Genomic DNA, 24,756 nt, shown 5'->3' on the forward strand with positions numbered 1-24,756 from the left:
AAAGCCATACACTACAGATTTAGGGTATATTTTGATCTGTTAGAAGAAACTGTATCTCAAAATTTTAAAGAGAGAACAACTTATATATATATGCCAAAAATAAGGGTAACTACTATGGAGGGATAGAATATGACTAAAAATGAAAAATAAAAATGTTTTTTTAAAAAAGGGATTGGCAAGATGTTGTTTGAAAAAGGGAAAAAGAAAAATTCAAAAAAAAAGACAGTTAAAAAAATTAACTTTGAAAGACTAAAGAATCACAGTAAAAAAGCCATGAATTCTATGTGCAGTATTCCCCTTTGCTGGAGTTCTGCTGTTCTCATTGATCGGTAAACTTGGTCTTGGCTGGCTGTTCTTGCTGATCTTCTGGGGGAGGGGCCTGTTGCCGCGGTTCCCAAATGTCTTTGCCGGAGGCAGAATTGCCCCGCCCTTGCCGGTCTGGGCTAAGCAATCTGCTTGGGTTTGCTCTCGGGAGCTTTTGTTCCCTGCAAGCTCTCGGTACAGCTTTGGAGGACGAGAGTGAAAATGGCGGCCTCCCAATCTCCGCCTGTGAGGAGCCAAGAACTCAGGGCCCCGCTCCTCAGTGCGCCCCCAGAGAAAAGCAGTCAGTCACTCCCGTCTCCCTGGTCTCCGGCCGCACTCCGTGCTCACCCAGCCTGTGATCGAGCGTTTCTATCTCTGGCACCCTACTCGGTGTGGAGTCTCCAAACCCAGCAGATCCCTGCGGGGCGCTCCCGCGTCGCTCTTCCCTGGGGAGGAAGGGGGGGTCTCCCTGGGTCTGCCACTTGTTGGGTCCCTGCTGGAGGAGCAGTGGCCCAACTGTCACCGATCACAGTTTATGGCAATCGTGAGCTGAGAGCCCGCGCCTCGGCTCCGTCTCTGCAGCCGGCTTCCCAGCTCTGATATCTGGGAGCTCTGCTGCACTCAGTCACCCCCGGTCTTTCTGTGACCCCGAGGGTCCTGAGACCACACTGTCCTGCGAGGGTTCCACCCCCCACTTAGCCACTGGAGCAACGTCCCTCAGCGGAGCCGACTTCTAAAAGTTCCGATTTTGTGCTCCGCGGCTCCATCACTTGCCAGAAGCGGCCGACGGAGGCCCCCTCCCCCACTGTCTATCCTCCCGAATATCGCCTCGGAGTCACTTCTCCACACGTCCTACCTTCCAGAAAGTGGTCATTTTTCTGTTCAGAGAGTTGCTATTCTTTTTTTCGATCTCCTGTTGAGTTCATAGGTATTCAGAATGGTTTGATCCCTATTCAGCTGAATTCCTACTCCTGGTCTACAGCTGGTCTCCTACTCCTCCGCCATCTTGCTCCGCCCCCCCTAACCTTTTTTTAATGTCTCCACCAATTGACTTATTTTAATGAACATGAATTGTTCTATTTTTTATAAACAAAAGCAGAAAAATTTAAAGAAAAACAATATTTTAGCAGCCCTGTTTAGATCACACTGACCCAGTTATCCCCTCTGAAAGTGACCCTGTACTTGCCACAGGAGGACCTAAGATGACATCTTGAGATGGACCAGAGATGGGGAAGTTGGAAAAGAGAAGATAAAGTAAGAGGGGCGCCTGGGTGGCTCAGCACATTAAGCATCATCCTAAGCCTTCAGCTTAGGTCATGATCCCAGGGTTCTGGGATCGAGCCCTACATTGGGCTCTTTGCTCAGCAGGAAGCCTGTTTCTCCTTCTCCCTCTGCCTCTGCCCCCCAACCCTCCCCCAACTTGTGTTCTCTGGCTCTATCTCTCTGTCAAATAAATAAAATCTTTTTTAAAAAAGAGAGAGAGAAAATAAGTAAGAGAACCTGGAATAAGTAGTAAAGGATATAGAAATGGAAGAGAAGGATCTGACCCATACAGAAAAGGGGGGGTCTGTGACCGGAACCAAGACCACAGCTCATATTTGTTCAGAGCTTTGCAGTTTCCAAAAGTGTTCTCAAATACATACTCTCATATCCTTCTCAGAGTAAGGATAGGTAGGGGGGTATATTATCCTTACTTTTCATGTGAGGAAATGAGGGCTCAAAGATCCCACGTATGTTTTGGCCCACGTCATACAGCTTGGGAATGACAAGAGTTTAGCATCACTCATCATCAGAGAAATGAAAATCAAAACCACAATGAGATATCACTTTATACCAGTTCGAATGACTAAAATCAAAATGACAAGAAACAAGTGTTGGTGAGGATGTGGATAAAAAGGAAAACTTCATGCAGTGTAGATGAGAATGGAAATTTGTGCAGCCACTGTGGAAAACAGTATGGAGGTTCCTCAAAAAATTAAAACTAGAACTATCATATGATCCAATAATTCTACATTTGGGTATTTACCCAAAGAAAATGAAAACACTAAATCAAAAAGATATCTGCACCACTACATTTATTGCAGCATTGTTTACAATAGCCAAGATAGGGAAGCAACCTAAGTATCTATCAATAGACAAATGGGTAAGAAAAACGTGGTATATATCCATATGTATATATAAACACACACGCATGCACACCATGGAATATTACAGTGCCACAAAAAAGGACGAAATTGTGCCATTTGAGACATGGATGGACCTAAAGTGTTTTATGCTAAGTGAAATAAGTCAGACTGAGAAAGACAAATGCCATGTGAATCTTAAAAAAAAAAAACAAACAAACAAAAAGCAGAATCAACAGAGAACAAACTGAAAGGTTGCCAGAAGGGAGAGGCATGGAGGGTCAGGGAAAATGGGTGAAGGGGAGTGGGACATATAGGCTTCCAGTTATGGAATGAATAAGTCATTGCAATAAAAGGCACAACATAAGGAATACGGTCAATGATACTGTAAGAGCAATGTAACAGAATAGATGGTTGCTACACTTGTGGTGAACATAGCATAATGTATAAACTCATCAAATCAAAAAGAAAGAAAGAAACTGGGTGTCTGGTGTTTGAATTTAAAGATATTTGCACTGATATAGCATCCAGTCCTGCCCTGCCCACCCTGCCCCCTCACCCCCCTCACCCCCGTCACCCCTCTCACCCGCCTCACCCCCCCTCACCCACCTCACCCGCCTCACCCCCGTCACCCCCCTCACCCCTCTCACCCGCCTCACCCGCCTCACCCCCGTCACCCCCTCACCCGCCTCACCCGCCTCACCTGCCTCACCCCCGTCACCCCCCTCACCCGCCTCACCCGCCTCACCTGCCTCACCCCCGTCACCCCCCTCACCCGCCTCACCCCCCTCACCCGCCTCACCCGCCTCACCCCCTCACCCGCCTCACTCCCCTCACCCCCCGTCACCCCCCTCACCCCCCTCACCGGCCTCACCCGCCTCACCCGCCTCACCCCCGTCACCCCCCTCACCCGCCATGATAAGTACAGCTCACTACATCAACAGTTCTTTGAAGGAAGGGGGCTCATTGGAAGTGAGAAGGAGCTCAAATTTCACGTCAGTGAAATATGATAGTTCAAATTGAGGGGCACTTGGATGACTCAGCTGGTTAAGCATCTGCCTTCAGTTCAGGTCATGGTCCCAGGGTCCTGGGATCAAGCCCTGCATCGGGCTCCCTGCTCGGTGGGAAGTCTGCTTCTCCTTCTCCCTCTGCCTCCCCGCCCTCCCCACCGGCTTGTGCCACAACAGCATGGTTGTGGCTCACACTGTATTTCCAATGGATAGTATGGATCTGGACACCTCTTTAAGAAGTTGTACTGTAAACGGAAGGAAAAATATGGAGAGGTACCTGGAGGGAGAGGTAGGATCAGGTCTGGCTGGTTGGGTTTTTTTAAACAATAACTTTTCTTCATAGGGTGAAGTGTAAGGACAAAATAAGATGAAGGATTTGATAAGCTTAGAACAATATTTTGCACACAGTTACTCCTCACTGTGCTCACTATTATTATTGCTTCTGTGCTGTTGTAGGAGAAAGAAAGAAAATGGGAAGTTGGAGAGGGGAGCAAGAGAGGAGGAGGAGGAAGAAAGATCTGGGGTCTCTTACTCTTTTTGTGTCCTCCGAAGCATCTGCAAGTCCCGCTTCTGTTCCACCAGCTGCTGCAGGATGGTTCTCCTCTTGTGGCCGGCAGCAGCCTCCAGCTGGTGCTTCATGTAATTCTGTTCTCGCTTGCGCTTTTCCACCATCAGCTCACCCTCATCCTTACCAAAGATGGGCTCACAAGAGTCTGGCTCAAACATGGGCAGTTGCAGGGGTTTGTTCTTTATCTGAAACAGAGACACACATCGTGCAGACCAGAATTATACCAGGCAATAAACTGTACGCACGACACCGTAGCACAGTAAAATACCAGTCCCTTAGAGGAAAGAACAGGGCCCCCAAAACCGCCAAATGGGTAACATAAGGCTACTCATAACATGACAGTTCTTATACATATTTTTAGAATGCTAATGAAGCACTGCATAATTTTAAAAATAACAATTGTCCCCTTACCTGCGCATCCAAAGCTCTCTTATAACACTGTGTTTCTTCCATCTTATCTTTTATATACTGGGCTCTTTGTGCAGCAAGTCTGGCAGTTAAGAATAAGAGAAGGTGGAGGGCACAGTGTGTTACTGTCTCTGGTAATAGAGACTAACATCACTAAAACCTATTTCCTAAGTATCAGTAGGAGTGAGAGACTGGTAAATAAAAAGTGATACTTCCTTCTAGAGCTTTCATTTTAATGGAAGGAGCAAAGAAATGAAGAAAGGAGTAACAGATCCATAGGCTAGTGGACAATGTGTTGAATACAGGACAGACAGGACAGGTGTGAGCAAGGGATTGACCGGTTTGTCCAAATTCACTACGACTAAAACAGGTACCCCTCCACCCCTCGTGTTTTATTTTTTTTCTTTTCTTTTTTTTTTTTTAAAGATTTTTATTTTATTTATTTGAGAGAGAGAGAATGAGAGATAGAGAGCACGAGAGGGAAGAGGGTCAGAGGGAGAAGCAGACTCCCCGCCGAGCAGGGAGCCCGATGCGGGACTCGATCCCAGGACTCCAGGATCATGACCTGAACCGAAGGCAGTCGCTTAACCAACTGAGCCACCCAGGCGCCCCACCCCTCGTGTTTAAAAAAAAAAAAAATCTAGACAGGAAAGCAGGAAGTGTCTATTCATTCTATAAAATGATTCACCATAAGATTCCTTTTTAAGAAAAGTGATCTTTCCTATTATAAATTATGATTCTGCTGTTTGCAACCCACAGGGAACCCACATGATCCATAAAGCGAGTATAATGGAACAGATATATTTTATAGAAAAATAATCTTTTGGTCACAAAAACTAGCTTACTATTTGTTTTAGGAGTCTCTCTCCTACTGCAATAGCCTCTTTAATTGCTCTCCTGACCTCAGTAGTAGAAGTGTGACCCCCTGGGGCATGTTTGAACTCTGACCCTACCCCAGGCCTCAGACGACCCAAGCAAGACCAATCAGATTCTCATTCCTGAAAATTTGTAATTGAGACTAACATTCATCCAAGTTTGAGCTGGAAAAAAGATGATGTCAACCAAGGAGCTGTAGGTGTGAGCAGAAGGAAAGCACTTCTTACATGACTTTTTAGTCCCTGGTTCTAGTCCCCTTCGTCCCCCATACACTCCTGCCCCTGGCTTCCGTGGGACACGCCTACTTACAACAAAACCCCAGCTTTGCTTTGAGATCAACTGGGAATAGCTGAGAATGCTGCTTGTTCAAGACAAGTCCCTTCCTCCAGCTGCCAGTATTAGTGATCACAAAACAATACAAAATGATACTCTATCATTAATTATAGATCGCTAATCATTACTCTAATGGTCATAATAATAACAGCTTTTTCATGTTTCTAATGAAATGTCATGCTGTGGTACTGGTGGCTAGCTGGGCTGGTTTGCTCAGTCAGTACCAGTCGGTTACAGCTGTGCTAATCAATCCCACATGGAAATAAGCTTCACATGAAAATTCTGAACCCATTTTTCAGGGCCTGTCAGCTAGACTCACTCCTCTGTGAGTTGCACTTGTTCTAGGCGGTCCATCAACTCTCTGTTTTGTCTTTGCTTTATTTCCTTTTCCCGTCTGTAATCCATTTGTTTCAGGAGACTTTGGGAATATTCTTCTTGTTTAAAAGCATTAATCTCAGGACTGAGTGGCCGTTTATCAAACAGGAAAGATTTCTGGAATGAAGAAGAAGCAATGCATTTTACTTTAAAATACCAAAAAGAACAAAGAATAAAAGTGGTAATTCAGAACACTAAAATCAATTATTAATTTATACTATTTGCCCAGTCCTCAACACACTGACCAGCTAGTGTTGAGGCAACCCACAGAATAATGGGAGTGTGCTCAAGGATGAATCAGCAGAACAGACAAAATCCCATATCTGAGAGAAAGATGAAAAAGAATGTCATGGAGGAGATCCTGAGCTAGCACCACACACAGATGGAAAGAAGGCGTTCTGAGTGAGCAAAAGCATGAGCAAGGACTGAGCAGATGTGGGAAGAGGGAGAACTGAATACCCACTCTGGGCCTGGCCATTCTAGACACTGACAGAGATCCGCAGAGAGCCTGGTTCATGGAGCCTGCCTTCTGGTACAGGAGACAGGGAACAAGTGAACATACATCAGATAATTTAAGGTAGTGATTAAGTGATATGAATTCTTTACCATAGCAAATGGGTGGGAACAGAGCTAAAGTGGTTGGTTATTAGGGAAGGCTTTTCAGTAAAGTTGACTGAATCACCTCCACTGCAAATATCAGGTAATCTGTGACCCATACAGAAGGAACAGAAAGTGCAAAGGCACTAGATGAAAACAAGTTAGGCATGTATAATGAGCAGAAAGAAGGTCTACATGGCTGAAGCACAATGAGCAAGGGGAAAGTAGCAGGTAAGCTCAAAGAGGAAGGCAGGGCCATATAGACCTCATAGGTCAAGATAAGAGTTTAGATTTTATTTTAACTCAGTGGGAGACCATTAGAGGTTTTAGATTTTTTTTTAAGATTTTATTTATTTATTTGACAGACAGAGAGAGAGAGACAGCAAGAGAGGGAACACAAGCAGGGGGAGTGTGAGGGAGAAGCTGGCTCCCCGCCGAGAAGGGAGTCCGATCCCAGGACCCTGGGATCATGACCTGAGCCGAAGGCAGACACTTAACGACTGAGCCACTCAGGCGCCCCCCATTACAGGTTTTAAACAGGAGAATGATAGGGCACCTGGGTGGCTCAGTCAGTTAAACAGGAGAATGATATGTTTGGGTTAAGTTTTAAAAATATCACTTGACTGCGGTGTGGAGAATAGACTGTAAAGGGGAAGAAGGCAAGCAGCAAACCTAATTAGGGAAGTATTTCAGAAGCTGAGCTTTATAATATGGTTTGTACTAGGGTGGTAGCATTGAAGATGAAGGGATGTGAAAAGATTGGGTACATTTGGGCGGTAAAGGCAACTGTGCTGGAGGATGGTTGGATGGGGGAGACAAAGAAGGAGCAATCTGGGATCACTCCTTGGTTTGGGTTTGTGCAACTGTCTGTCTGGTGATGCCACTTACTGAAATGGGGAGGCTAAGAGAAGAACAGGTGAGGAGAGGGATCAAAAGTTCTGTTTTGGTCTTTTTAAGACGTCTGCAGATATATCAAAGAGGATACACAAAGTAGGCAGTAATAAACATAGTCTGGAACTTTTATGTAAGAAGAGAAAAGAATCAGGCCTAAATCTCAAAAGTATCATGTCTCCTACCTCCCTCCCTGCCAGCCCTGCCTGGAAGGTTCTCCTTCCATTCCCTCCTTTACCTAACTGGTATATACAAGGAATCTCCCCAGATCTCTGGTCTGGTCAAGTGACTCTTTGCTCACAAACTGCCCTCTTCAAAGATTTATCATAACATTCATTATACCACACTCAGGACTTTAAACCTGTTTCCTCCAGTAGCCTAAGACCTCTTTCAAGAGGGACCTTGACTTATTCATCTTTGTATTCCTAGCCACGAGCATGGTGGCCAGCACATAGGAGTTCAATAGATGTTTGGTGATAAATAAAGTATATTTTATTAGAGTTATGTCCAGAGTGTCAGACCACCTAGACAGTGGTGTGAAGGGAGAAAGATTCAGGCAAATTAAAGGTAGGCACACAGTGATTGAAAACATTAAATCCATGGTGAAGCAGATGGCTCACCTCTATCTAAGCAGCTGGCTGTTCAAACTTCAATGCACCTACAAATCTCAGGAGGATCTTATTCAAATGTAGATTCCCACTCTGGAGGGATGGGGCCCTAGATTCTGCCTTTCCAGCAAGTTCCCAGGTAATGCTGGCTCTCCAGATCTGTGGTTCCTGGGGCATTACTTTAGTACACTGCCCCCCACCCACCCACCCCAGGGCCTGGCTGAGATTTACTATCATTAACAAGTGTCATAGTATCTAATAGGGACTGTATTGTAAATGTGAAGAGTTTGGACACAGATGCTGGATAACTCCTAACCCAGAACAAGGCTTCAACCTTGCACAACCCACATTTCACCTCTTAAACAATGGCACAGCCTGCAGTACAGAGAATGGATCCAAATATTCACAGATGAGGCAGGTATTGGCAATAGAAATTTTGGAAAGACTCACATAAAATTCAGGTTTCTCATTCTTGTGGATTCTTATAGCTTCAGCAACTCCAAGATTGTAGGCAGCATTTTTCTGATTTTGTTCTCTATTAGCCAGACTTCTCATCTTTGAAAAAAACATCACATATTGACATAAAGCCTTTAAAATTTTAATTCTATTACATTATAATAATCCAACCAAGGTAGAAACTTGCCTTTTGGAGGCAATGGTACTCTCTGATGTCTTCATAGATTTATAAAAGTGGGTTGGGGAAGGTTTTTTTATTTCCTGTTTTGGAGCTTTAGGCAGCACCTCTATGGGAATCATAAGAGGCAATGGAAGATTTCATAAGTAGTTACCCGATATCACAAATGCAAGAAAGAGCAGTGGGGTCAATTATTGGAGACCACAGAAATCTGGATAGAGAAATGTGAACATGCCATTCTCTCTTTGCTTGGCTTAGGTCATGAATTTAAAGGGAAAAGCCTTGATTATATCTTATTAGAAAGCACAAGCAAAACCACATAAATCTAGGAATTCTACCTTTAAAATACAATCCTTGGGGGTGGGGGAGAGGGAGAAATCAGTGACAGGTGCAAACATTCAGCTGCTTGGATGTTCATCCCAGTGTTGCTCATTATTAGTGAAAACTTGGATACAACCTAAGTTTTAATCCAGCAGTAAGTAAATGATTAAATATGTTATAGTACAGACATATTTAAGGGAGTTTGTTTGTTTGTTTTTAAGGAGGCTCCATGCCCAGCTTGGAGCCCAATATGGGGCTTGAACTCAGAGATCAAGACCTGAGCTGAAATCAAGAGTCAGACACTCAACCAACTGAGCCACCCAGGCACCTAATGGAGCATATTAAATGGCACTTTATAATCATGTTCTACTGTCCCATGTTAAGCACTCTTTAATCGAGGTATTGAACTACCTGGTGTTTTAAGAGAGCCTCTTGATCCTTCAGGATTTGATACTGCTGAATGAGTCGCTCATCTTCTATTTCTCTCCTCTTCGTCTCCTCACTGTAGTACAATGGGGAATTGCACTGTGCTCGTTGCAAACACACATAACACATTTCCTACAACACCAGGTTTGAAGACAAATTATTGCCTTTTACTTTTTTCCTTCACAATCCCTTTACTAGCTCTCCAAAGATTGAGTATGTCAAGCAACATACTTTATAAAAGGACGTATTAATGACAATTAGCAAAATGAGATTTGTAGAGTGGGCCCCACAAATATTCAAGAGGATTTACTGAACTCTCATTTGATCAGAAGTATTTATAGCAACTGAAAATTAGAAAGATATCCCAACCCTACTTCTGTTAACCCTAGCAGATTTTGACTAGTAGATAGATTTATCACAGTCCAGTTTTGGGTCCTAAGTACATAAGCCATATCTATACAATGAAAAAAGAGCAATTCCCATAACTCTCATTGAGAAACAGAAGTCAGAGGAAGATTCTGATTGGATTGTGTTTGTTTGAAGACACTGTACCTGTCCTGCCTTATTATGATCCTGGCAAGCGGGGACTGGAGAAAGTTGAGGCTTCATTTCACTGTCATTTTTCAAACAACCTGGAGATGATAAGCTATAAAAATAGTGCAACATTAATTAATGTTTAAACAGTCTGACATGAGCAATGATAATTTTACAGGCAGGTATAAATATAAGAGAAAGAAAAATATCTTAGTGGTTTTTTTTTCCCAGAGAATCTATATGTATAGAGTTTAAGAACCCATGCTTCATATCAAATAAACTTGGGTTTGAAATCCAGCTTTTTTGCTTACAAGCTGACTGCCATTAGGCAAGCTGGGTCATCTTGCAAAGTCTCAGTTACCAATTCTGTGAAACTGGGATAAAATATATTCATTCTATAAAACGTTTTGTGCTTACTACATGCACTGTTTTAGGCATGGGAGATGCAGTGAAGAACAAAACATACAAAAAAAGAAAGAAAAAGAAATCCTGGTCCTAATGAAATTAACATTCTGATAGGATCTGATAGCCAGTTAAGAAACAAGATAAATGAATGAATTCAATAGTATGTGTGATGGTGATAAATGCCTTGCAGTGCTAGAGGGATGGAGTATTAAACCATAAGCAGAATGCCCAGGAAAGTTCCACCAAGAAGGTGACATTTGAATAAGGTGAGGGAGAAAAAATAATCAGATTATCTGATGGGAAAAGCATTCCAGGCAGAGTGAATGAGTGCAAAGTCCTTGATGTGGGAGTATGCCTATGCTCAATGTGGCCAGAGGGAGATGAGATCGTGGACAAAAAGCAGGAGAGAGATCAGGCAGGATCTTGAAGACCATGGCAAGGATTTTGGCTTTTACCCTGGATAAGTGTGGGAATCCATTGGAGGGTACAATGTCCAGTATTAACAAAACTCTGGAGAAAATAGCACTCCCTCATATTCCTGCTACTGGGAAGATAATTTGATACAACCTTCCTGAGAATAATTGATAACATGTATCAAAGACATGAAAAATGGGCTCATCTCTTATCTTGAAAATTTTACATTAAAGTTTTTATCCTACAGAATATTCAAATGTGTGCAGAGACTTATGTGTATCAGTATAACAGGATCATTTATAATATTTAAAAAACTAAAAATCATCCAAATATACACAAGCAGATTGGTCAGACAAAAAGTTAAATCAATGAAATGATGTGCAATTATTTGTTTATGTCCTGAGATGTTTAAAGCCATGGGGAAATGTTTACCAATTATTGTTGAGTATAACAAAGCTTCATATGATATGATCTCAGTTGTACTTAAAATGTGTGTATGGGTTTCAAGTAAAAGTACATGTATATATTGTATATGCATTAAACTGAAGAATATACCCCATAATGTTAACAGAAAGTTTCCTCTATGGGGTTATGACCGATTTTTTTGGTATCTCTTGCTTTTCTCATTTTTTAAAAATTTCTGTGATAAACATGTATTACTTTAATAATCAGCACAAAAACCACTTTTTGGTCCATACCAATAGGAAGCCTTCACTAATAATCCCTAACAATCAATTACTCCCTCCTCTTTGCAGTTTCTGTACATTCTTTTGTCTTTGTCATGTGTGTTACTTCTTTAGCATCAGTCTCCCTAAAAGACTCTTGCATGAAAGCAAGTTTTTATGTCTTTTATACGTTGTAGAGCTCTGTATCTTCAGTGTCTAGAATAATGCCAGGCATGCAGTGGTGCTCAGTGTCTGTTGGACTGAACTAAATTCCAAAGATCAAGACATTTAATTCTCAATTCTCTTTCATAATGGTGAGATTATTTAAAACAAGTGTGCCTAGGGTTTTGAACATGACCTTAGTATCCCAGAAAGTGCATAAATCACACATGTGATAGCTGATACATTGCGACACATTAATAAATTCAAAGTTGAAAGCACAGTGCAAAGTACATAGTAGAAGCTCAATAAATACTTGCATACAGTTGACTGACTGGAGGTCTTAAAAAGTGTCCTACTCAAAGAGAAAAAAAGAAAACAGAAATCTTTTGACATAACATTGTTAGAAGACATGGCCATGATGTGTAATGTATTCATTCATTCAAAGAATGTTTATTAAGTGCCAACCATGTTTAGCAAAGCTAATTTGATCTAAATAAGAAACTGTGTCATATTGTTATATCCAAGCACTGAGAAAACAACAAGAGAGATCTCAGAAAACAACAAAGGGGATCTCAGAAAACAAGAAAGGGGTTTCCTGGGGGGGCTCAGTTGTTTAAACATCTGCCTTCAGCTCAGGCCATGATCCCAGGGTCCTGGGATAGAGCCCTACATCCTTGCTCAGTGGGGATTCTGCTTCTCCCTCTCCCTCTGCTCCCCCTGCTTGTGCACTCTCTCGTGTTCTCTCTCTCTTGCTCTCTCGCTCTCTCTGACAAATAAATAAAATCTTTAAAAAAAAGAAAAGGAAAGAGAAAACAAGGGAAGTTTTCCCAAATCCACAAAGAGATTTAGATGTTCCCTCCTCTGTGCTATTTTGTTTCCACCTCTGTCACAGCATGTATCCTACTGAACCATGATTTATCACTGTATGTATATCTGGCTTTCCCACTAGATTGTGAGCCCTGACTGAATCTATTATCCCAATCACCTAACAGGTAGAATGTACTCAAGACTACCGGAAGAAGGAATGAATGGACACTCATTTAAATTCCCTGCATCAAGATATAACTCAAAAATACATTTAGTAACATACAACAGATAAAATACCAATTCATTACCTTTCAGGGTTCATAATCTTCCAGCTACTCCCATTCCGCTCTAACTTATTCAGCAAGTTGATGCTTGTCATTTTGGGAGAGGAGATAGCTTGTTTATCTCGAAGTCTCTTGGGCGATAAGATCTCTGTAGAATGAATGAAACCAAGTTTCCTTCCAACTTTAAATGGGTGGTTTTATACTTAACTGATTTTTAAAACTCATTATTTTACCAGGAAAAATTTTTATTTAAGAAACACCTTAAATTATTGTCCCTTGCCCTAGTGTAGTTAAAACAAATATTTTTGCTGTGTACTTCTTACGTGCAAAGCAAGTCTTTGCCATTAAAGATCTTTCAATAGATATACAGACAGTTCCCTTAACGATGGGGTTTGACTTATGATTTTTTTGACTTTATGTTGGTGCAAAAGTGATATGCATCCAATGGAAACTGTACTTTGAATTTTGAACTGTCATCTTTCCCCAGACTAGTGATATGTGGCACAATACTCCCTTGGGATGCTGGGCAACACAGCAAGCTGCAGACGCTAGTCAGCCACACAATCACAAGAGCAAACAAGCAATGCATTGACAACTACTCTGTACCCAGACAACCAGTCTGTTTTTCCCTTTCAGTGGTCAATAAATTACATGAGATAGTCAATACTTTATAAAATAGGCTTTGTGTTGGATGATTTTGCCCAACTGTAGGCTAGATGGCACATTTAAGATAGGCTAGCTATACTATTCAGTAGGTTATGTGTATTAATATGATAGTTTCAACTTATAATGGGTTAATCTGGACATAACCCCCTCACTAAACTGGGGAAGATCTATAGCTGGATAGAAAAATAAGATATAAAGAAAAAACATGAGAGCTCTCATTTGTGGAGGTCTTATTACCTATCAACAATGCTAAGTGCTTTACATACACTGCATAAATAGCAACTCAGGACAATGACGAAAAATGTCTATATCCCAAATGATGATGCCATCTTTAAGGGTCTGCCATGTTCAGAGAAGAAAGAAGACACTTCAGAGTCCAGTGATGACAGAAGTGTTTGTGGAGGAAGTGAGACGTAAAAAGGATGCTGAGAAGTGAGTAGGATTGGGAGAGACTGTAAGGAAAGGAAGGACATTGTAGGCAGGAGAAAAAGAGAACAAAAGCATGAAAGCAGGGAAGGGCAAGACATGTTAGAAGAATATGAACAGTTTTGCTCAGAGAAGGAGTCTCTAGTGACAGATGAGGCTAAAAACACAAAAGCATGTGAATATTAGGCTAAAAGTTTACATGTAGTTGTGTAGACCCCAAGTTGCAAAACTAATACCCACAAACCAGTGTTTACCCACTGATATGTTTTGTTTGGCCCGATCAGCATTTTTTGCTTCACTGTCAATTCGTGTGTTGCCCACAAAGCAACAGTCCCTCAGAGGAAGTCTTCAGAGGGTAGTATGGAAACTCCTAAGGATTTCTAGGACCCTTTCAAAACGTCTTTGAAGTCCTAGGACTTTCATCATGCGCTTCAACCAAGTCAGCACATCATAACAGATTAAGTAAAGACATAGACATAAAAATCCAACTATCTTCTATTAAAGCCAAATATCAAAGATGTAAAATTACCATTCTCCATTTTTCATAAAAATTATCATCTATGCTAACATATTGCCCTATCATGTTACCTCGAACCCCCTTCATGCATTTACATTATCTGCCTGGACCCCATAGGCATCTGAATTTTGGCCTCTTTAAGTAATGGGGAGCCAGCAAAGAGATCATAGTCTAAAAGCCTGAGAGTCAGCAAGTGGTCAAGATGAGATACAAGATTCCAGGAATAGAAGATATTTGTTAGATGTTGTGGTTGGGGGTGGGAGGGATGGAGTGGCTGGGTGATGGACAGTGAGGAGGGTATGTGTTGTGGTGAGCGCTGTGTATTGTGTAAGACTGATGAATCACAGACGTCTACCCCTGAAACAAATAATACATAATAAATAATAATAATAAATAAAATAATAACAGTAATATTTAAAAAGAGATTATCCTACTCTTCCTACAGTTTTAAAGGCTAAAAAAAAACAGAAACAGATGTGGAATTCTAGCAAATACTTTTCAGAAACTAGATTTGGGTGATTTACTTTTCTTATTGATGAACTGTATAATTTTAATACATTTCCTAATGCCAAACGATCTCTACATTGCTAAAATAAACCTTGTTTGGCTACCATAAAAAAAAATTGCTACTTGAAAAAATCCTGAGGCTTATGAGATTTAATTAACATATATAAAATATCAGCATGGTCATAGTATTTAGCAGATATTCTGTAATTATTAGCCACAACCAATTTACTTTCTTTTGGATTAAGAAATATTTAAATGTTTACCATATATGCTACATTGTACAATTACATTTATGTAATTTTTTAGTAATGTTGTTTTAGAACTTTCCTATATTTCTAGAATAAAGAAATATAACTTTTTAGGAATTATATTAACATAGGTAGTTTTTCCTCGATGAATGTTTATGAAAGAGATTATAGGATTTATATATTAAAAATAAATAACTTTAAAAACCATGATCTAAAAAAAGAAGATATTTGTTAGAAAGAATAATACAGTGATTATTCATGAATCTAACTTTATTTGGGGCATAGAAGTCACTAAGCAGTGTGGCTGGACTCATAATCAGTAAAGCATGACAGATGATACCCAGAATCATTGGCCTACCTCTGATGCCTTCTTCTTTGTCTGGCTGGTCTTTTAATTTGTACTTCCTTTGTCTATTCTTTCTACCTTCTTCTACAATGGTCTCCATAGGTGGTTTGTTCTCCATCTCCTTGAGCTCAATCCTAGAAATAAGCCACGATATTTACTGCACTGTACCTGAATAGGTGACCATGTGAACTTTCAATCCTGAGAAGCAACCCAGCTAGCTCTCTGATTCTGAAGTAAGCCCATTTCCCTCAAGGGGACAAGTGCTTTGATTTGCTGAGGCTAAGTCTGAGAGCTGATCAAGACTTTCCCCCTCAATACTGGGGGGCTCAAAAGCAGCTCTTATACAGACAACTTGTGGGATTTAAGCTTTTGGGTTTGGTTTCAGTTTGAATTTGTCTTTTCTAGTTCTGTAATCAGATGCCATTAGGAGTGATAGAGTGAAAGGCAGCTATTGGATGGCTTGAAGGCAAAGATTCATAGGCTGGTAGGCAGAGTATGTCTGGAAATAACCATTCCACTCCTCTTTCTCCTCCCCACATCCCCATCCCTTCCCCAGGCAAAAGTGAGGGACTTACAAAGGCATAATGGGGGAATGGGTTTGTTCAGTTGGTGTGTGTAATTGTAGATTTTCTGTGGTCTCAAGTATGGAGTGCTGGGTTAGAGTTACAAGCAGGAGAGAGGAAAATGGGGGAGAAGTGGTACTTCCAGTAAATTCAGGGGCCAAACTTCACATAAATAAAACATCTATAACTGTTTTGACTATTTGAGTCCTCATGCCCATGTCTAGACTCTCTCATTGACAGGAAAGCCTGTCAATCTCTGGTCTTGATTCACTGCAATTATTTCCCTCCTGGATTGCTGAAGCCAAAATATGTCCTAGCAGGGCAGCCGAATTTGCCTTCAAAATATAATCAAAATAAAATTATTTGAATCCATTGATTTCTTTTTAATGAGGAAGGCAACATGGTGCGATGGAAAGAACAGTGGAGCAGTGAGGAGCCATAGTTTTATTTCTGACTTGGCCAGTCAGTTGTTTGGTCATTTCATCTACAAGATGAAGGGGTTGGACTAACTAATCTCTAATGCTTATTCTGGTCCTCACACTGATTTTGCTGAGGTATATGTCATACAGTCCTTCCATCAACAATCCAGTGAACACAAGAGGATGTCCACACTCAAAAACCATGGGAAAATAATGCTCTGGGAAGCTGGTTGTTATTCCCCAAACTTCATCCACCTGAAATGCATAGTAGTTAAAGGCACAGCAATTAAGACTAAGAACATGATTAAGGGGGCGCCTGGGTGGCTCAGTTGGTTAAGCGACTGCCTTCAGCTCAGGTCATGATCTTGGAGTCCCGGGATCGAGTCCCACATCGGGCTCCCTGCTTGGCGGGGAGTCTGCTTCTCCATCTGACCCTCTTCCCTCTTGTGCTCTCTCTCATTCTCTCTCTATCAAATAAATAAATAAAATATTTAAAAAAAAAAAAAGAACATGATTAAGGGCATATGATGAGTGAGTGATAGCCACTCACTGCAAATAAAACCCAAGTCTCCTGACTCCTATTCCAGTGCTCTTAACACAGTATCATGTTGTTTGACTTGTTAAAAGGAAAAAAAAGAATTAAAATTATAATTAATTTTGGACCTCTATAAAATGGATAAAATTATAATACATATCTCAAATAGTTGTAGTGAAGATTAAGTACAATAATATTGAGAAAGTGCTTAACAGTATCTGACATCTACAGTAGTAAGTGTTCTACTATTATTATATTATTATTATCATTATCATTATTATAATCATTGTTAGCAGCAGCCACTAGTAACGCCCATGGCACTCTTGAGACAAAGTTGTTCCTTTATTCCACCTGTCTCTCTAACTGCTTGAGAGGTAAAAACCAGAGCTTAGACAGGAAGTGCGCTAGACTGCAGAAAGAGGAAGCTAGGTCAGAGAAGTGACAGAAGGTAGAAGAAAACTTAGCAGATGAGAAGAAGTGCACTAATACTGCAGAGACTAAAGTTGATGGGAGGTAGTATCAGAATTTCCAGGGAACTAAGAGTAGTTTAAAAAATGAATAGTCTAGATGGACCTAGAAGGTACAACGCTAAGTAAAATAAGTCAGACAGAGAAAGACAAATACCATATGATTTCACTCATATGTGGAACTTACGAGTTCCACAAACAAACAAAGAAAATAAGAGACAAACAAAAAAGCAGACTCTTAAATACAGAGAATAAACTGGTGGTTTCCAGAAGGGAGGTGGGTGGGGGGATGGTCAGACAGAGGGGATTAAGAGTACAGTTATCAGGATGAGCACCAAGTGATGTTTAGAATCGTTAAATCATCAGAAAAAAACTAAAAAAAAAGAAGGAATAGTCTAACTGCCCATTGTTTTCTATCTTAACTACGGAAAGTATGCATTAAATTCTTCTTTGCTGGAGCACTGAGAGAGAGAGAGAGAGAGAGAGAACACTAAAAGGAACATAAGCTAGAAGAGGTGAGAAACATGGCCGAATCACATTAGTAAATCAACAAGGATTGCTGTACCTGGAGGAACCTGTGGAGCAAAGCACTGACCTTGGAAATGCAAGCACACTGTTGGGTCGCTTCCCTAAGATCTCTCTGCTAGACAACACGGAGTCCACAGTGTCCGGCCTCTGAAGGACAGAGACAGAAAAGGGTTACACCTGTGGCAGTGGTCCAGGACAGACAAATCTAAGCTATAGGCTGTCTCAGAGGCAAGGATACCATGGTACTCTCTATTGTTATTTTTTCGAATGCTTAAAGTCTAGAGCTTAAAATCCAATGAAGAATTAGCTCATGTATCACCTGGGTAGTCCCATACCAATGCCACTGATGCTGTCTTTTCTCAAACCATTTCTTCTTTGGAAATTGCCTTCAGAGTTTATGGCTTCCTTTACACATCCTTAAGGGGAGAGCCAACTTAATAGAAACTATCAGGAAAATGAGCAAGCATGCTAATTTCACTCTTGACCCAATTAACTCTAAAACTGGGTGGTTAAGAGAAGGGCTTGAAGTCAGATGGATTCATGTTCACATCCGTATTACTGTTAACAGTTATGTAGCCTTAGATCCTGGGCATATGGGGATAACAATAGGATCTGATTCATGGGATTTTTATGAGATACTATATGTAAGTGGCTGGCACAGAATAAGCACTCAACAAATGGCAACTATTATAATTATTACTACATTATATAGTAATCACAATATTACATTATACTAGTATAGAATAATATACAAAATTATTTTGGGATTAATGACATGGTTTACAAAAGGCTTTGAAGGGAATTTCCAAAAAGGTTTTAAATATGTTTCCAGCAAAAGCAGCATCATTGAAATAAACCCACAGCTTCCCAAGAGAACCATTCTGCAGGACAGCACTCAGGTTTAAGTTATGGGATATTTAGGGGAAAAACAACCACTCTCACCATTTTACAGCAATTTCCTAAAATGTGTTTTATAGATGTTAACAAGTATTGGATTAACCTAAAGTTCCCGGATTCATGATTCAGGCAGCTAAAGTGGCTTCTTTGTAGCCAGACTTCTCAGACCCTTTAACAGGTCTGTGTGCTTTGTGCCTCTGTCCATGAGGGTGATACACTTGTTTATAGATGATTAACTCTTTGACAAAAAGGCTAGAAGTCCTCCATCTGCTTTGGCCTCCATCCTCTTTTCATAGGCTCTCTCTCCAGACTACTTCCAGAAAACGCTCCTTAAAAGTTATGTCTTAGAGTACAGCAGGCCAATTAAAATGCTCTCCTCTTTTATAAACACATTATTAAAGCTACAAAGTTCCGTAGAATCACTGAAGATTAGAGACGGGCAAATGCTTTGACCTTGCTTCTGGTTGGTTTTCATGGAAAAGAGAGAGTTATACCTGTGTGTGTTTCCACTTTACACACACAGGGTCGGTTCCCCTCTTTAAAATCTTGCGTGAAGCCAGATTGTGGAGAAAACAACCAAAACCTCATTATGCACAGCTCTTAAAGTCCCCACCCCAGAGCGCCATGAAAGAAGAAATTAGAGGGTAAAATTTGACCATATTTATAGAGTTTCATTTTATAGCCTTTTCACTTAAAAATCAGGCTTTTGCTCTATGGGACACAGGATTATATAACATTCTATGATAATCTAATTCACTTATACCAACTTTGTTCATTCCCAGATGTGTACTTAGGGCACATTAAGCATTCAGTTAGTCCCATTGATTGACTAGTTCACTAGCTCCTTAAACTCTGTTATGTCCAACTTAGCATGAAGGTCATACAAGTTACTGAATAGTTAACAATGATGGGGTCAGTTATGAAATTTGTTCCACAATATGGCAAATTAAAAGTTAAAGATACATTTCCATGACTCGATTTATTGTAGGCTTTCATTAAAATACTATAACCAGCAAAAAAAAAAAAAAAAAAAGAGTAGAAATTCTGGTTCTACCACTTATTAGCACCCTGATTTCAGTCTTCCCACATAATCTGACCCTCATTTTTCTCATTTATAAAATCAGGATGATAATAATGCCAGTCTGATAAAGTTTTGCACCTCAAATGAAATAATACATGTGGAAGAATTTTTAAACCATAAGGTACTATAAAATATTCAGAATTATGAGTTTCTATTACTATTTATATTTTTCAGTTGGCATTGACTCAAAAATTAGTTTAAAGTTTCTTTGCCCTTCTAACCTTTTTGTCAAAGAGTTAATCATCTATAAAAAAGCACTTCTTTTCACTTGGGGTAAGTGCCATTTAAAATACGTCAACCTGAATTTTTCTTTTTTTTTTCTTAAAGATTTATTTATTTTAGAGAGAGAGAGTGTGCATGCGAGCAGGAGGAAAAGCAGAGGGAGAGAGAGAATCTCAAACAGACTCCCCTTTGAGCATGGAGCCCAATGTGAGGCTCGATCTCATGACCCTGAGATCACGACCTGTGCTGAAATCAAGAGTCAGTCGCTTAACCAACTGAGCTACCCAGGCACACCTCAACCTGAATTTTTCTTAATAATTAATGACACACAGTTAATTCAAAGCTATGATTGGGAGAGGGGTTTAGAGAAGGGAAACATTAATTTACATTTGCTAGGGCTTTTGCCAAAGCCCCACTTCCATCCATTGAACAAAGGAAGTCCTTATAAAATCTCATCTTCACTTTGTTGCCTCTAATCACAAGGACCCCGATTCCTTTGAAAGTAAATTCCACATTTGGTCTGATGGAAATGGATCGTGATAAAAAAAGCAATGTCTCCTTCACACATCCTTCCACTGTATCCCTGCTAAATGGACCCTCCAGGGATATCATGACAAAATTAAGTGGAACAACTGGGATATCACCTAGAGGAGAAAAAGACAGGGTAGGGGGAAAAGAAGTGGAAATTACAACAAGGACATATCGTATACACTCACAAATAATTATTTAATTCTCAGTACTGAAAAATAGAATTGTCCATGTGCCCTTAGTTGTACCCTATCAATAGATAGTAATAGGCGCAATTTTCCCTAAAAGTATATTTTTTGCTCAAAATAAGAACAATTAGCTTTCTAAGCAGTACTCCAGACAAGCTTTTGGTTTTATCTTGGAGACACAGTAATAAATAACTGCATCTCTTCAGCAGACGGTTTTCTGAAGTTTTCAGCCCTCTTATCTCTCAGGACATACTGTCACAATATTTGCCTATCTCCTCCAGTTATCAAACCGTTTTTAAATGTTTATAAATATCTATAAATGCCAACTGTTTTGAAAAGAGAGTCATCTTCAATAGAAGTTACCTTCAAATGAAAGTGTTTCTTATCGGAGGGTATCCAACTGGATAACTTGCTTTTCCTCCCTAATAAGTCCATAAATTATATTGCAGAGGAAAATGGTTATACATAGCATAAAAATAAGCACAGGGTCTATTCCACTAGAACAGACTGCCAGTCAGAAAAGGGGGTAAATAACAAAAATGATCAGGAAGATAAATCCAAAAAGAGGCAGTAAACAAGATCCACTAATAGAGGAACAGGATAGGAAGAAGATAAGAACATTCTAAACATTCATTCAGCAAGCATTACTTTACAGCTTTTCAAGTGTCCAATAGTTCTGGCTGATGAGGATTAATATCTCTACAAGACACAAACTTCCCTATATCAGTCCATAGTCTTCTGCACAATTTAATGGTGATTCTATACCACCTTCTTCCATTTTATTTTTTATTTTTTGTAAATTTCTTAAAAGAAAATGCTCTATTGCCTGCTTCTAGATTGTCCCCTCCCATTCGTCCAATGCATCTCTTCAGTCTGTCTTCCAGCCCACTTATCTCAGTAAGGACAGTATCAACTCATGATAGACAAGCAAATGGATACATTGTAAATCTTACTCTCATGACCTCTCTGTAACTCCTGTTGACCATGCCCTCTCTTTGCTCTTGTATCCATGGCACTATTCTTGGTTCTCCAATTTCCTCTTCCTTGGTCTCCTTTGCTGACTTCCTTCCTCTTCTACTTCTGTTAAGATGGTGTTTTATTGCTGCGTTGTTGTTTGTTTTTTTTAAACAAGACTTTGTCCTTGTCTGTCTCTTCCCCTTACTTCATATCCTCTCCTAAGTAAATTTATCCAAATCTTGACCTCTAGTCTCCATCCCTCTCCTGAGCTTTGGATTATCTCCACCTAATTATCCCTACAGGAATTTCAAATTTAACATGTCCAAAAGTGAACTCATTATTTTACCTGCCACCCCAACCTGCCTTCCCCCTTCTTTCCCTATGGCATTAATGACAAGAATGTACATCTATTTTCCAAGAAATCTGAGTCATGCTAAATACCTCCCTTCTTCTTGCTACCTACAACTCTCAACCGGCAGCCAAATCCCATCAGTTCTCCATATGAAATATGTCATAAATTGACTCCTTCATCTTCCTCCTGATTACCAATGCCTTTATTCAGGCTTTTACCATATTTCACCAAACTACTGAAATTAAAGATTTTATTTATTTATTTGAGAGATAGAAAGCACGAGCAGGAGGGGAGGGGTAGAGGGAGAGGGAGAAGCAGACTCCCTGCTGAGCAGGGAGCCCGATGCAGGGCTTGATTTCAGAGTCCTGGGATCATGACCTGAACCGAAGGCACTTAACCAACTGAGCCACCCAGGCACCCTGAAACTACTATAACTAAAAGAGCTATCTTCCTAAACTAAAAACTGTACTAGTACATACAATTCCCTGCTCAAAAACTTTCAGTGGCTCCTCATTGCCTGTAGGATGAATTCCAAAGTCCTTACTGCCCTCACAATTTGACTGCTACCAACCATTTTTGTCTTACCTCCCTCCACTCACCTCCACAATCATATGCCCTGGTCATACAGAAGTACCCATTACTCCCTTAATAGGCTTTACTCTTTCTTTTATTCTTGAATTGTTCATACTGTTCCTGAAATATTTTCCATAGCTTCTCTGCCAACAAAGTCCTATCAAGACCTTTAAGACCTCCCGCTATATGTCATCTTCCTAACCCTCCTTGAGCAAAGTTAGGCATGCTCTCCTCTCAGCTCCCCTAGCACTTGATCCAGTTCTGATCAATGCTGCTTTCACAGCATTTAATCATGTTGCAACATTTGCTTATATATTTATTTCCCATGCTAAATTCTGAGCTCTTCAAAGCAAGGATCACATCTTGACAATCTTTAAGGATCAGTGTAATGTTTAATTAGTTACCTGGTTAATTAATGATGAAGAATCATAACTCCAAAGCTAAACTCTAGGCAGAATTGTTCTTGTGAATTAACTCAAGCACATATATTTAATTCTGAAATTTCTTCAAACTTATAAAAAAAATAATTAATTCTTCAACCTTGTAAAAAAAAATTAACTATGGATCTAAACTACTTTTTTGGAGTATACTATGAGATCCAAGATGGAAAGCTAATTCTAAGGAGCAAATGTTTTTGTCAAAAAAAAAAAAAGTTGGCTATATTTTTACTTTATTTGGTAGGTTTTTGATGAATTAGGATATTATATGTCCATAAAACTCTAGGTAAAAACATCTGAAAAGTCAATCAAATCTACCATACAGATTATATGCATAATGAAGTCTAAAGTATAATTTGTTGGTATTTGTTTTTCCAATCTTTCATTTTTTGGTGGGAAGTTACTCTGAAAATTAACTTTCAGGAAAGTTCACATAAAGACAAATTTTAGCCTTTTCACTTGCTGACTTTGGGGGTAGACTGTCTCTCTTTATCCATGTATGAGTCTGATGCAGTAGGGGATAATAAGGAAGGTCAAAAGGAACACAGCCCAGAAATTGGGAAGGAAGCCCCCAAAGGGCAGGTGTCACTAAGTCCACACACCAAAGCTGGAATGTAAGCAAGCATCCTGTGTCAGGTGTCATGCCTGTTTTGTTTACCACTACATCTCAAACTCCTGGAACAAAGCCTGACACATAGTTGGGCCTCAGAAAATATTTGTGGAAAGAGGGAAGAAAGGAAGGCAGAGGGAAGGAGGGTAGAAGGAAAAAAGATTTTAGGGTGTGAGAGGTATACAAGGTGTTCGTTGGAATTGTCTATGGAATTACTAAGCTTCTCACTTTTAAATTTTAATAATTTAGATTACATATGATAGAAACAGTTAGTGATCTTTTTCATAGCTAATATGGACTATAATTCTAACCAGAAACCCTAATTAACTTTTTCAGTATAGCCATTTTAACTTCTGAGGGCTAAAAAAATGAATAAAGTCTGCACAACTCTGTAATGTGGCATTTATATAAATTTGTCTTGATGTTGATGTCACATCAAGTCTTCCCATGCCTGCCTCTTAAGCCACTGAGGTTTAAAATGGCCTTCAGGAAGACTGTATATCATTTCCTGCATTGGCCCCCCACTCTTCCAAAGGGATCATGTGACAAGAGAGCTCCTCAAATCAGAAACTGGTAACGTAGCAAATGAACAGACTTTGCCCTTTCATTTTCATCCCCAGCCCAGTTACTTTCTGAGAAGGTCTTAAATGTTGAAGATACTTACCAGGAATATATATTTTGTTTTGCTTGAGTCCATGAATCTGTACTAATTTCTCCGCCATGATAAATATGGGCCTCTGAATCAGAATAAACTTGTTGTTTCCCACCTCAAGTTTTTGTCTCATGAAAGTGAAAATTCCAAGTCCTGGGATCTGAACCCCCTGAAAGAAAAAATGAGGGGGAAAAAAAGAGTAACAACCAGAATTCACTGAAGGGGTAAGGAAAAATAACCCTTAGTACCATTATCCAAAAAACATGGAAAGAATTAAGCATTAAAACAGTCAA

At 40.1% G+C, this 24,756-nt stretch overlaps 1 protein-coding gene across 6 annotated transcripts in view; it reads right to left on the bottom strand.

Annotated features, from left to right (window-relative positions):
- Positions 1-24,756, bottom strand: part of CCDC81 (coiled-coil domain containing 81) — a 51,906-nt gene that overhangs the window by 14,832 nt on the left and 12,318 nt on the right. For all 6 annotated transcript variants that reach the window (XR_003517455.1, XR_003517456.1, XR_004819419.1 and 3 more), the window contains exons 3-13: positions 24,476-24,632; positions 20,554-20,810; positions 18,034-18,113; positions 15,467-15,588; positions 12,769-12,892; positions 10,026-10,119; positions 9,459-9,605; positions 8,543-8,647; positions 5,941-6,113; positions 4,416-4,494; positions 3,969-4,189 (exon numbers count right to left, since the gene is read on the bottom strand). Coding sequence is in view for 3 of the 6 variants with exons in the window: in XM_027579646.1 (XP_027435447.1) it covers positions 3,969-4,189; positions 4,416-4,494; positions 5,941-6,113; positions 8,543-8,647; positions 9,459-9,605; positions 10,026-10,119; positions 12,769-12,892; positions 15,467-15,588; positions 18,034-18,113; positions 20,554-20,810; positions 24,476-24,632 (1,559 nt within the window). In the remaining 3 variants the exon portion in view is untranslated. The remainder of the gene's footprint in view (positions 1-3,968; positions 4,190-4,415; positions 4,495-5,940; positions 6,114-8,542; positions 8,648-9,458; positions 9,606-10,025; positions 10,120-12,768; positions 12,893-15,466; positions 15,589-18,033; positions 18,114-20,553; positions 20,811-24,475; positions 24,633-24,756) is intronic.

Source organism: Zalophus californianus, chromosome 11, assembly GCF_009762305.2.
Source record: "Zalophus californianus isolate mZalCal1 chromosome 11, mZalCal1.pri.v2, whole genome shotgun sequence".
Lineage (NCBI taxonomy): Eukaryota > Metazoa > Chordata > Mammalia > Carnivora > Otariidae > Zalophus > Zalophus californianus.